The sequence below is a fragment of the Eubalaena glacialis genome, chromosome 3 (genome assembly GCF_028564815.1).
Source record: "Eubalaena glacialis isolate mEubGla1 chromosome 3, mEubGla1.1.hap2.+ XY, whole genome shotgun sequence".
NCBI classification, from domain to species: domain Eukaryota; kingdom Metazoa; phylum Chordata; class Mammalia; order Artiodactyla; family Balaenidae; genus Eubalaena; species Eubalaena glacialis.
Window position 1 is genome coordinate 81,644,293 of NC_083718.1, and position 13,553 is coordinate 81,657,845.

Sequence of the window (13,553 nt, forward strand, 5' to 3'; positions counted from 1 at the left end):
TGTATATAGGTGCACCTGCATACGTGTATCTGTGTGTGTGTGTGTGTGCATGCATGGCTCTCCTCCTCTTCCCCCTTCCTACCAGGGAAGCAGCTGGACAGAGGCCAAGGGGTGATGGGGGAAGCAAGAGCCAGGCAGGAAGATGCCTCCCTCCTAAAACCCCAGGTGTGCTTGGGGAATCCCATAATGGCCCCTTCTTCACTGATCCCTAAGTCGGCTGCTGTTAGAAGTGGAAATGAATTCAGCTGGGTCCCATCTTTTTGGAACTCCCTTTGCACACAGTGGGAGCTTAATAAATACTTGATGATGGTTCTGAACCTGGGAAGCCAGCAGCTGTTCCCAGCTCTGACTCTCAGGGCTCCATGGAACAGATCAGGTGGGGAGCGACCACGGGGGTTTTCAGTCTTCCTTCCAGACCTTCCCATGACTCCAAATCCAGCTGGAGCCATAGCCCATTTCACACATCCTGCTTTGGGGAAGCCAGTTCTTCCCCCACAGCTTCTCTCTGGCTGTTTCCCACCCCTCATCTGAGCAATATTTATGGAGCAACCACTGTGCACTGAGCATCACAGTGGAAAGGCATCCTGGGAGATGGTATAGGAGCTGTGGGGTCAGACTGAGCTGAGTTCGAATTCTAGCATCCTTAATTACAAACGGGGTAACGTCTGGCAAGCTACTTATCTGTGCTTGAGTGATTTTTTAAAAAACGGGTTTCCTCTGTAAAAGCAGAATGATGACATCATTTTCATAGGGTTGATGTGAGGCTTAGAAATAACAGATGCTCCTGCACACATATTGCAGGCAGTTCAGTATTTACCTGGGGTCAGGAGGATGTGGGTTCCCTCTGCTTCTGCGACCTTGAAGTTGTTACTCAGTATCTCTGAGCATCAATTTGTGAAATGGGAACACGATGCCCACCTCCTTGCGTGTTTGGAGGATGTAGCTGGATAATATGTGTTAAACAACCTATCGCAGACCCTAACCATTAATAACTGTCTTCCTGCTTCTTGCCCCCGCATCGGGGTGCACAGCTCCCCTCCTTAGGAGGACCTCTGCTCCTCCTCGCCACCGCCCCGCGTGCGCGTACATCCCGTATCGCCGTGCGCTGACGGCTTTCTGCCATACCTGTCAGAGGAAAGAGGGCAGCTGCTCAGCTCCCGGGTGGGGAGCGGAAACTACATTTCCCAGCCTTCGCTGCGCTGCCACTGGGGCTGGGAGCGGAGCGCGGCAGGCCCCTCCTTCGGGGTGGAGCCTATGCGGGGGGCGGAGTTAGGAGGTGGTTGGAGAGTTAAGACAAGCCAATGAGACCAGCTGCTAATAAGTGGGCTTGGCTTACCCTATAACAGTGGCAGGAGGAGGAGAGCAAAGCTATTGAGCCAGCGAGGAGTGAAGCTGAGCCTGGCCTCACACGCTCCTAGAGGACCACCTCCTGAGACAGAGTTCTTTTTCCCCCTTCTTCTTCTTTCTCCGAGCTCCCCTCCTGCCCTCCCTCCCTGCCCAGTACAATGCATTCTTGAGTGGCAGCGTCTGGACTCCAGGCAGCCCCAGAGAACCGGAGCAAGCCAAAGAGAGAGGACTGGAACCAAGACACTCTGGTGGGGGAGCTTGGATGCCTGGCTTCCTTTGAGGACATCTTTGGAACGAGGGTGGCTTTGGGGTGGGGAGTTGTGCTGCAGGGAATCCAGCCAGGCCCCAAGATGGACACTTCTGGGCACTTCCATGACTCCGGGGTGGGGGACCTGGATGAAGACCCCAAGTGCCCCTGTCCGTCCTCCGGGGATGAGCAGCAGCAGCAGCAGCCGCCGGCGCCACCAGCACCAGCACCACCAGCAGCCCCCCAGCAGCCCCCAGGACCCCCGTTGCAGCCTCAGCCTCCGCAGCTTCAGCAGCAGCAGCAGCAGCAGCAGCCACCGCATCCCCTGTCTCAGCTCGCCCAACTCCAGAGCCAGCCCATCCACCCTGGCCTGCTACACTCCTCTCCCACTGCTTTCAGGGGCCCCCCTTCATCCAACTCCACCGCCATCCTCCACCCTTCCTCCAGGCAAGGCAGCCAGCTCAATCTCAATGACCACTTGCTTGGCCACTCTCCAACTTCCACAGCCACAAGTGGGCCTGGTGGAGGCGGCCGGCACCGGCAGGCCAGCCCCCTGGTGCACCGGCGGGACAGCAACCCCTTCACAGAGATCGCCATGAGCTCCTGCAAGTACAGCGGCGGGGTCATGAAGCCCCTCAGCCGCCTCAGCGCCTCCCGGAGGAACCTCATCGAGGCTGAGCCCGAGGGCCAGCCCCTCCAGCTCTTCAGCCCCAGCAACCCCCCGGAGATCGTCATCTCCTCCCGGGAGGACAACCATGCCCACCAGACCCTGCTCCATCACCCCAATGCTGCCCACAACCACCAGCACGCCGGCGCCACCGCCAGCAGCACCACCTTCCCCAAAGCCAACAAGCGGAAAAACCAAAACATTGGCTATAAGCTGGGACACAGGAGGGCCCTGTTTGAAAAGAGGAAGCGACTGAGTGACTATGCTCTGATTTTTGGGATGTTTGGAATTGTTGTTATGGTGATAGAGACCGAGCTCTCTTGGGGTTTGTACTCAAAGGTAGGGGCTGCAGTTTCTCTTTATACCTTGAACAAAAGGAATATGTAGGTAGCAAGAGAGAGAGCGCGCGCGAGTTGGGGGGGGGGAGAGAGAGAAAGAGAGAGAGGGAGAGAGGGAGAGAGATTGGGGGAGAGAGAGAGATGGTGGTGCTGGGGAGAGGCGTTTGCTCAGTTATATGGAACACTCTAACTTCCCATGGTTTTCCTGCTTAATCCCGGGAGAATTCATTCCTTGCTTCCTTGGGAGGGGGGACATCCCCACACACTGTGTCTAATTTGTAGACTCTGTGTTAGGGAGGATTAAAGAATCCCTTCTGAGAAATCATCTTTCCTCCTGGCTCACTCGTACTAAAGCATAACCTAGCAGCTTAACGCACCAATTAATTACACTCTGCCTTGATGTGCTTGCCAGTTCCTGTGACTTCCCCTCCTCTCCTCCCCTCCCTGCTCCACTCCATCTTCCCGAGGATAAAAAAGAAATAAATGTCTGGGTGGGGGGGGGGGGTGGGGATTCCATGCCAGTCCCTTCTCTCTCTGTCTTCTCTCTCTCTTCCCAAGTTTCTGTTTCCCTCCTCATCCCTGAGAGACTTAGGGCAAAATAGAAAAGCACCCGTGACTTGAGTCTCCTGGGGGCATGGGGTAAAAATATAGGTGGAGGAAATCAGCGGTCTTTTCCCTCAGGAAAGAGGACTCAGAATAAACCTGCTGCTGCCTTGTAAACATCCCCTGATAAAAATGGCTACAGGTGTTACCCGGGCAGAGCAGATGGGCGCCGCCTTGGCATCAGCTGGGGTGGGGGGGGAGTGCCTCTTCTTCGGATGGGATGACAGGGCTTCCTGGGAGTCCCCGAGAGCTCATGCCCCCGGCTCAGCCCCAGTTCTCCCCTCCCACCCCAACTCCTTCTTCTCGGGATAAATAAGGCTGAGTGTGTGCGTGAGTGTGTGAGTGCGCGCCCCGATGGAGAACGGCGGCACGGCTTTAGCGGGGGAGCTGGCCCCACTGCCCCAGCCTCTGTCCAGTCCCAAGACGGAGGAGGGGGTTTCCCTCCCCGAGGGGGCTTGGAAATCGCGTCCTCCAAGGGAGTGGGGCTTGAGGAAGGTGGGTTTCTGTCAAAGCTCTGCTTGCTGGGAGCCCTCCTGCTGCGAGCTTGCAGGGTTGGAGACCTGGGGAGTCACTGGGCAAGCGGATTTTTTTCCCGCTCTACCCTTCACCCCCAATTTGTTGGTGTGAGTGTGTGTGTGCATGCTTGCTTGTTGTTTGGATTTCTCTACTTATTTGTCATTTGGGGCAGCGGGTAGCTGGGAGGGGTTCAGCTGTTGGAGGTTTCAAATAGAGCTTGTTTCAGGCTGGGCACAGCTGCTGCGAGACTGTCACATTCCTTGTTGAAATCCAGCCACAAAAACCTAGGAGGTGCTGATCGGATTTCCCCCATTCCCAGCCTCTCGCTAGCTGGAGCAGAGGATGGGCAGATTTGCCCGCTCTGGAAAGGGGTGGGGCAGACCTGTCAGATGACCTGAATAGCCAGAATCAAGACTTCCAAGTGGAGGGTCCCCCAGGGACCTGGCTGCTCAGAGAGGACTGCCCCAGCCCAGGGCAGCTCCTGGAAGCTGCGTTCGTCTAAATGGCTCAAGGATTTGAGCCCCTCAGTGAGCCGGAGCGAGTGGGGTTTCACCTGGCATCGCAGCTCACTTAGTCATTCCCCGTAATGAGCCTCTGAATCTGCGGGTCCTTCTGCTTGCTGCCTTCTCCCGCTGGGCGCTCCGGAAGAGGGGGATGCTAGCCTCGGCAGGCCTGGCAGCCGCCCTGGGCACAATCCGGGCTCCCTCCAGGCACCCCCTGGGGACCAGGAGCCCTTGCTGGGGGAAGCTGACGAAGGCCCAAGTGCTGGGGGGTGGGGAGAAGGGGCAAGACAAGCACCCTCTCTTTTAGTGAACCCTGTGGTCAGAGCTCTTAGGGGAATGGCTCTTCCTAGAGACAGCTCCCAGCGTGGGATCGGTCTGTGCACAGTTGTTTTAATGGGGCGGGAGGGTTGCTGCTAGAGCAGGTGCCTCCCTGATGGAGTATTCAGGGAAAGGGGCTTTCCCAGAGCCGGAGACAGCAGACTCTGGCGCGAAGGAAGGGTGAGGTGATCCAAGGGGTGGGCTTTGCCTAATTTTAAATTGATGACCCTCTGGCTGATGGAAGGAGGGGGAGGGGGGCAGCAACCCGGGAAGTCCTGCCTGCCTCAGCTCGTGAGGCGGCCACCTCCTGTGCACCTTGGGGTCGGTATCAGTTGTGATGATCAGGGCTCGCTTTAACCTGCTCACCCGCTCACCAGCCCTTCCATCCTCTATCCATCCGGGCATTGAGTCATTATTGGAACAAGTATTTTCTGGGTGTCTGTGGCAGGCCCTGTGGACCCAGGAGGGGATAAGGTAGCTATTCCCTCTCCTCCTGGGGGCAAATAGGATTGGTTTAAAGAAGCAGACCAAAGTTTGAATCCTAGCTCTGCCACCCCCAGTGTGATCTTGGACAAGCCATGTAGCTTCTCTGAGCCTGTCTCCCCAGCTGTCAAGTGGGGAGAGTGAATTAGTGTAAGGCACTCCATACAGGACCTACTGTTATTGTTATTAATGAAGAAGATGAGAGGAAAAGAGATGTCTTTTTCCTCTGTTATCTAACTCTGGCTCCAGAATTAGTTGGGGCCTTGATTCCTTGGGAACTAAGACTTGTCACTGGAGCGAGAAGTTGTATCTCGGAAGGGAGAAGTTCTGAGATGGGGCTGGGTCTTCTGACTGGAAACCACCTATAGCATGGGTCTGTTGTAGGGGAGGTGAACATTTGTTCCCCAGCCTTGCAGAGAAAACGGACTCTGTTGTGACAAGAGGGTTTAAGTCAGAATGAAGAATCAACAGCTGGGGGAACTCAGAGATGTTCAGTGGACCCTGGGGAGGGATGGGTAACAGCCTCCTTTGCTGGAGAACTCTCTGTGTCTGGTTGGCTTTGCTAACTGGTCTGGAAGCAGGAGGGCGGACAGGGGGGCCTCAGGCACCCCACCCAGACTGGGTTATTCTGCACTGATGGTGGCGGTTCCCACTCAAAGGCCCTGGGGAGAGGGACACACTTTCTTTTCCCCAAGTGATGAAGACTGCTAACCTTGTGCTTGAGCTGCTGCTTTCGGAAGTTCTCTGCTCTTTTCCACGGGGCTGTGGCCTTCCTGTTTGCCTGTCTTTGGCTGATATCTGTTACTGGGGGAGGAATTCACCACGCAGGCCTGGCTCTCTTGAGAAGGAACATGGCATGACCCCTGAGCGTAGTCAGTTAATGCAAAAGGGAGCCAGCCTGAGGAGGTAAGAAATCAGGACGGAATGGTCCTTGGCTCTGCTCTCACAAGCCTCAGGTGATGATGGGGAAGGAAGATGGGCTGAGGTAAGAGGAGAGCTGTTTGTGATCACGCCAAGGCTGTGGCTCCTGATGGTACTGGGTTATCCCTGAACTGAATGAGCGCCCAGGTGTTTTCCTCATGGGTGGATTTACCCTTGAGGCCTTAGCCACCATGATAGGCCAGGTCTAGAGGTCCTGTTGAGGAATCTTAGTGGCATTGTCTCTACTACATTAATGCTGGTCAGGATTAAGGAATGAGGATTTGGGGAGTCTTTCTTGGCATGCTTTATTTTCTTCCAGAGCTGGTTTGAGGCACACCCACTTTGTGGTCTTACACTGCCTGCTGTGCTCTTTCCACTTGAGTCCAGAGAGAGTGGGGGACTCTGTGGATGCCCCCTCCCCACCTTGCCATCCTGCTGGTGTCTGAGCTGGTGCCTCCATCCAGCTGGCAAGTCATCGGTGGGCCTTGTTTCTCAGGGACCTCGGGCGTCGGGCTGTGGGGTCAGCCCAGGGGAGGCTGGGAAATGCTGGGGCAGCAGCAGGGTGGTTCTCTGTTTCCACCAATTTTGCACAACCTCAAACCACTTCCCCACCCCCAGCCTCACAATCTGTCTGAGTTTCGCTGCCCAGGTAGAGCCCATCCTCTGCCCCTCTTGTGCCCCGCTCCTGCCCTCCCCACCAACTTCCTGCCCCTCCGCTCTTCCTGCTCCCCCTGGGGGCCTTGTTGCTGGGGTCACCCGGGCCACAGGTGGAGGAGTGGATATGCTGGGGCTTCCCTGTCTACTCCATGCGTGGCTTCCTTTCTTCAGGCCACCTCATGGGAGGCCACCCTGAAAAGGGCAGCCTTCTCTGTATGCCCTGGGGAGCTTGGTCTCCTGGCCGTTCATTCTTCCAAGAGAGTGGGGTCCCTTAGGGCCAACTTGTATCTCTTTGCTGACCTCACAGAGGTCCGCCCCCAGCTTCCAGCCTGAATGATTGAGTGGGCTCACCGGTCCCAGCTCTTCTGTTCCCCTGCCCTCCCTGTCATGGAGGTCTTGTCTGCAGAAGGGCAGAGCAGCAGCCGAGGCTCAGCTGGGTGAATTGTCTACACCTCCTGCCAGACCCAGGAGCCACTTTGGGGTCGGGGGGTGACTGTGGGGGGATGTCCTGATGATTGGGAGCACATGCCTCAGGGCACTCGTGTCTGTGGTTTCAAGCATGCTGGGAAGGTAGGAATAGGTCAGACTCCTCTGCATGGAGCCTCCCTGTGGGATGACCTGCAGGACGGGGTTGCAGAAGGCAGGAGACTCTTTATAAGCGATTGGCTAGAGGTAGGAGCCTGGGAGCCAGCCACCAAGGCCCCAAGCATACATTTTATCATCACACCCAGTGTCTTGGCCCAAGGAGGGCAAGAGAGACTCTGGGAGCGTGAAAATGAGCCCCTTCTCCCACCCAGGGTGGTGGCGACTCTATTTATAACCTTTGTGGACAGTCTGCAAATGAGCCAAACGTTTGTAACCCACAGAAGGGACAGCTAACTTTTATATATGCTTCTCCTTTGCATGTCATGACACTATTTATAACTGTCCCGGGGGAAAGACTTCATAACACATCCGGACTTCCCTTCCCCATGGACAGTGCTCCCTGCTGCTCCGGCCCTGGCATCATTGCTAGGGCATTTATCGGCTACACAGGCTAATTAGAGAGCTGGTGGATGGCCTTGTATTTCCCTTATTGAGCTTGCAGGAAGGGGGATTTGTGAGGCCAGGGTCCAAAGATCTGCTCTAAAAAATATAAGGTAAAGAAAAACAAAATGAAAAGCAATTGGAGTAACCTCTGTGGTGAAGCTGAGGCCGGGAGAGAGATGTAAAATCAGAACTGAAAGGTTTGGTTTTGTTGTGGTTATTTGTAAAGCACATTTGGGGGAGAAAATGAGTGTGTACTAGAGAGAGAGGGAGAGAGAGGGAGAGAGAGGGAGAGAGAGAGGAAGGGGTTGTTGAGGGCGGCTGTGTATTGATGAAACACCGCCTTCCTCAGCTCAGTGGCAGGCAGACCAGCACGTTCATTCATTCGTAGCTGTTTTTCTTCTCTTTCTTTCAAAACCCCAAAGGCAGAGAGAGAAAGAAGAAAGCCTCCTATTCCTCTTTAAATAATGATTCTAAGACTGCACTGTTCTCAGGAGCTTTGGGGAGGAAAATTCTAGTGCCTTTTTTTCTGGTAAGGAAAGTCTGGAGGAGGCTGATGGGTTTTTGGGTGCCCTCTCCCCCGACCTTGTCATTCCACCCCCAGGAGCTCAGCTGGGCTCCGAGAGCAAGGAGGGGAGGGGGAGCTGGGGGCAGGGACCACCCTGCTTCATCTCTGGGCCTGGCACTGCATGGGCCACGAATGCTGCTGGGCGATAGGAGGGGGGAGGAGGGGACCATTTGTGCCTCACTGGGCCGGCTTTATCCTCAAGAGTCCTGGAGGTAGGGGGTGGTCATGGCCCCCTTTGTAGATGAAGTCATGAGGCCAAGTTGACACTGCTAGTGGGTGGCGGTGCTGGAATAAGAGCCCAGGCTCATTGGGCTCCCAAGTTTAGGCCTTTTTCCTTGCCTGCTGCTGCTGGAGAAATTGCTTATCATTCTTAAGAGACAAATCAAGATTTATGGGCCTGAGAGCCTTGATGCAAAATGTTGGGACGGGATGAACTTTACCGAGAGATAGGCAGGAAGCGGCTTGATGGAGGGTGAGAGATGCCAGTGCAGGTACCCAGAGGAGATAGTGTCCTGGGGGGTGGCCAGGGCAAGGGGGTGGGGCCCTGGGTGCAGCCTGGGTCCAGGGTGAGATGTGGACAGGCCCACTGTCCGTCATCGGGATGCCTCCTCACCTGGAGGCCTGGTAATACCGCCCCAGAGTGATGCTGGCAAAGCTGAGAGGGTGGAAGGCGTGGAATTAGACCCCTCCCTGCGAAGGCCTGGACCGGGCGGGCTCCTGACGCAGCCCCGAAGTGCTCCCCCTCCACCCTCGAGAGCCAGCAGGCCGGGACACTTCCGCGCACGGCTCCCTGGCCTCTTGGTCCTCCTGTGAGCTTCCTGTCGCCCTCCTCTCCCCTTTCCAGCACCGGCTGCAGGGCTACTTATTGGGGTGACCCGCATGGGCTCAGCATCTCACATCCAAGGTATTTCCATGTTTGTTTTTCCTCAGGGTCCCCACCTCGGCCCGGGAGTCATTACAGTCAGAATATCTCACAGATGAGAAAACTGAGCTGCAGAGGGGTTGAGTGGCTACTTCTGGTGCCCGTGTGAGGAGAGATGGTTCTAGAACGCGAGCTCAGGTCCCCAGTGCCTTGCTCGTCTCTCTGTTCCAAACCCCACCACAAACCTCCGCTGGGGATTTGAGTGAGGGAACCTTCAAGGGCTTCTCCATCCCTGCTTCTAGAACTTTCTTCCACATCCTTGAGTCCCAGTTTCCTACTTCCCCGGCGTGAGGCTTTGTTTCGCTCTGTCAGCGGCAGTTAATGTTAAAGAAAGGCCTGTCTCTGCTTTGAAGGAGCCGTCAAGAGGTGCCTGCACCTCCTGCTTCTGACTTGTTGTATGGCCTTTGTCAAGTCCCTTCACTTCTCTGGGTCTCTGTTTCTCTAGCTTAAAAATGAGGGCTGGACTCTGATGCTGAACTCCCTTCCTGCTCCAAAGCTTTCTGAATCCATCAAACATATATTTGTTGCTGTTCTATCACCAAGACAGCAAGCCACGGTCCTCCAACTCCTGTTCTCAAGGGGCGTCGGGCCTGCACCCAGGCACCGTCCATCCAGGCTGGGCTGCAGTGGTATTGGGAGATCTGAGGAAGCAGGCAGTCATTCGGGATGTTGGGAGGCTCCCTGTAGGAGGTGGGGTGGCCCCTGAAGGGTTAGACAGACCAAGATGGCGGGGTCATGGGCAGGGGGCCTTTCTGAGAGTGAGAACGTTGGCAGCCAGGGTACGGGGTGCAGAGTGAGTGGGGAATGGAGCAGGGGCAGCTTGGAGTTCCCGCCACGTGGTATCCACAGGGACAGGTAGGGAGGAAAGGGAAGCCTGGGATTTAATATTTAGTTGATAACTGTAATTGCCAGGGGCTCAGAGTTCTTCCTAGAGTTCTGCACCCTCAGACCCTGAAGACCCGCTGCTCTTCTTTTCTCAGAGGCAATACTGATTGGCAGAGGTGGCCTGGCATGGCAGTTGAAGCCATGGGCTCTGGGTTCGCATCCGGACTCGGCAGCATCCTAAGGGGAGGTCCTCAGGGAGTTTCCTGAACCTGGAGCCTGTTTCTCAGATGTTCAGCGGGAATCACAGCCCCTGCCTACAGCTTAGCACCCAGATCAGAGCTGGGCACACGCTGAGCCCATCAGCTGTTGCTTTTGTGAGAGCAGTGCTTAGAAGATGATGCTGTTAGCCCTGAGTCCCCCAGAGAGCCGTGGAGGGTGTGGGTGCATGTGTCACCCTCCACACAGGTGGCTGTAGAAAGGGGATCTGAAAGAGGTGAACACGTGTGGAACATGCCCCCTTTCTCCTAAAATCAAATGGCTTTACCTTCGGTCCTGTTTCTGCCTGGGTCCCTGTGGGTGTGTCTGCACAAGTAAGAGGGAAGCAGACTGCTCCCTGGAAGGTGGGGCTGCAGTGGTGGCCTGGCCTGGGCTTCTGGAGCCTTCTTACCTCATGGGACCCAGTTATTCTACACTCAGCATCAGCAATCTGTGGCCTGGGCACAGCCTGTTGGGCGTGGACCTGCAAATCGGACAGGTGGAGAGAGGACAAAAATAAGCCCGGGGAGCCAGGCCAGAGGCCGGGACGCCCGGAGGAAGGTCAGGGGGACACACGATGACCAGGCAGAATGAGGCTGAGAGCACGGATGACAGCAGGAGGGCCAGCCAGGAGGCCTTCCTGGGACAGAACTGGGCAAGCAAAGAACGCTAAGGCTTTCCTGACATGTCTTCAAGAGAACATAATTTTTCCTTTAAGACTTGCGATGGGGTACCGTCTTGAATTCAAAAGGTTGTGAGGGCTTGTGAATCAAGGTTCTCCCTATCCTTTCTGCTCTGGCAGGTGTTTAACTCTCCCAACCAGGCGCCAAGGAGCATAAAGAGCAGCTGGGCTGGGGAGGGATGTACCAGGGGATCAGGGCTCGCCCTGCGTGGAGGCCATTTTTTTTCCCCAAGGCCTGGTTGTAAGGTAACCAGAGTTGTATTCTGAGCAGAGCCGTGGTGACACTAAATGAACAACATGCAAATGATGTGTGAAATAATATGCAAATTGGCATCTGTTATTTTTGAGTCAGCTTGTTGGGCATTTTTCTTAAAGGACAGGCATTTGCTCAGTGTCAAATGAACAGAAAAGCTGTCTTACGGGACGCTCTCACAGGGGCTGAATGGGCTGGTGCCTGCCCCTCAGAGCTCACGGGCACCAGGCCTGCCAGCCAGCATCTTCAGAATCATTGATGTTTAGCTTGAGCTGATAAATGGAGAAGCCCAGAAAACTGGGGGTCTTGGTCAGGACCACCCCACAGACAGGGAGGGGGAGGAGACAGGTGATCTGCTGGCTGACCGTGGGGAGTAGGGAAGAGACTGCACTGGGGGCTAATTCTGGCCCAGCCCCTTGCTGCTGGGTGACCATAAGGCCAGTGACTCAAAGTCTCTGAGCCTCAGTTTCCCCATCTGTAAATGGAGAGGGTGGCATTCACCAGCCTGGTGAGAACTAAACGTGATAATGGTTGGGTAAGTGGCCAGCCCAATGGCTGGCACATCCCAGGCTGCCAACAAATGGCAGTTCTTCTTAGCGCCTTTGCCTGAGTTGGCACCTGCCTGCATCCTCGCAAGGTTCCACCAGCAGGGATTTTTGCACAGCCTTTTCTCCCTTTTAAGAAGATTTCTGATTTTAACAAATTGGGGCTTAGCCATTTTCTCTCTCTTCTGGCTTCCATCGGGTAGGATGTTGGCTTGCTCAGTCAGTCCCCGAATAGCTCCCACATGTGGGAATGCCCGGAGCCACAGACATGGGTGACGTCACCTTCCTCTAGGATGAGGGCTTGGGCAGGGCGTGTTGCTGTGGGTCGGGCTACTGCCTTTGGAGGGGCTCAGAGCTGGATGGCATTGGTGGGTTGACCCAGGGGAGGCCTCCTCCAGGGGCAGCTGCTGGCATATCTGGCCTGGTGTGGTACCATACCTCCCTGAATGGCCAAGCTCCATGGGCCCACCAGGTGCGCCAGCCTGGGTGACATCGCCCCTGTACAGGCCTCCCACCTCAATGAGGAAGGCAGGGCAGAGACCATCCTCCTCTTTACAGGATCCCAAGGCCCAGAGAAGTTATGTGACTTGTCCAAGGCCACTCAGCATTGTGAGTGGCAAGGGTGCAGCTAGAATCCAGGAATTCTGGGATTTAGTCCCACTGAACACCTGCTATGTGGCAGGCCCCAGTCTAGGTTCCAGGAGTGCAAAGGTCTGTGCCCTTAAGGATGTGAGTCAGCTATAAGGGTCTCTCCTCAATGAAATGTGTTTCTCTCTGCCTTCTCTTCCTAAAAGAGCTCAGACTTTCAACACAGACATGGATTCAAATCCTGGACATGTGCTATTGAGCTGTATGGCCTTGATCAGTGGCCTCTTTTTTGGAAAGTGGGATTATAATTCCTTTTGCTGAGGGTGGAGGTGGAGGATTCAATTAGACACAGACCTGGCCCCCGGGGGCTCTTTGGTCCATGCTGGTCCATGGCAGGCTTTGCCATGCTATTTCTTTTGAGAGTTCGGTGGCTATGGGTTTGTAGAAACCCCTTAGAGCTGGGCCCATGACCCCCTGCCCCTCTTGCTCTGGGCTGGACCGGGTGTTCAGCTCTGTCAGGATGCTCTCCGCTGCTCCTGAGGGTAGTAATGAGCCGGACATTTTGGCACAAGACACCAGACTGGTCCACGCTGTGTGCCAGTGATGGAAAGATCCCTCAAGAGTGAAATGAAATTGATGTGAGTGGAGAGCAAGTCCAGGATGGAGGTTGAGTCATGAGAGTTTCCTCTTGGGTGGAGGGGACCATCTCTAATGCTTCTGTCCTCAGCAGCTCGGCAGAACGTGCCTCTCTCACAAAATGGATACTTCTTTCCCCTTCCATAAAAATGACTCCAAAGCAACTCTTAGGAGTGTAAAAAGGGGTAAATGGAGGAGGAGAAGGAAATGAACATTTATCAAGGACCTACAACTAGTGCTTTCACACGCCTCCTCTCGTCTAATCCTCACAACAATCCTTGTTTTACAGATGACTGACCCAAGGATCAAAGAGGTTAGGTGACTTGCCCAGGGTCTCACAGCCAGGAAGTAGTGGACTTGGGGCTTGAACACATGATTTTGCAGATCACCTCCTGGCTTGGGGCTCTTTCCAGCCAAAAAAGCTGTTCTTGTTCTCTCCACCCTTGCCTACCCCACCCCCTTTAGTTTTATGCCACCCTCACGGTCCCACTAGCCCTACCAGAGCCTCAGTGGATGCTTTGAGCTCTGGAGGGAGGAGAAGGAGGAGAAGGAGGCGGAGGCTGTCAGCTTAGACGCAGAAGTCTGTTGAACCTCCATGAGCCCTGGGTACGTTGACAGGGAAGACTGGGCTCTGGGGCCGAGGACGGTCTCCT

At 55.2% G+C, this 13,553-nt stretch overlaps 1 protein-coding gene across 2 annotated transcripts in view; it reads left to right on the forward strand.

Moving 5' to 3' along the window:
• The first annotated feature begins 1,552 nt into the window (after positions 1-1,552).
• KCNN3 (potassium calcium-activated channel subfamily N member 3) overlaps positions 1,553-13,553 on the forward strand; it is a 173,951-nt gene continuing 161,950 nt past the window's right edge. Inside the window, exon 1 of one of the 2 annotated variants that reach the window (XM_061185950.1) lies at positions 1,553-2,600. In XM_061185950.1, coding sequence (XP_061041933.1) covers positions 1,698-2,600 — 903 coding nt within the window. In that variant the 5' untranslated portion in view covers positions 1,553-1,697. The remainder of the gene's footprint in view (positions 2,601-13,553) is intronic. The other variant, XM_061185949.1, reaches the window with a different exon arrangement.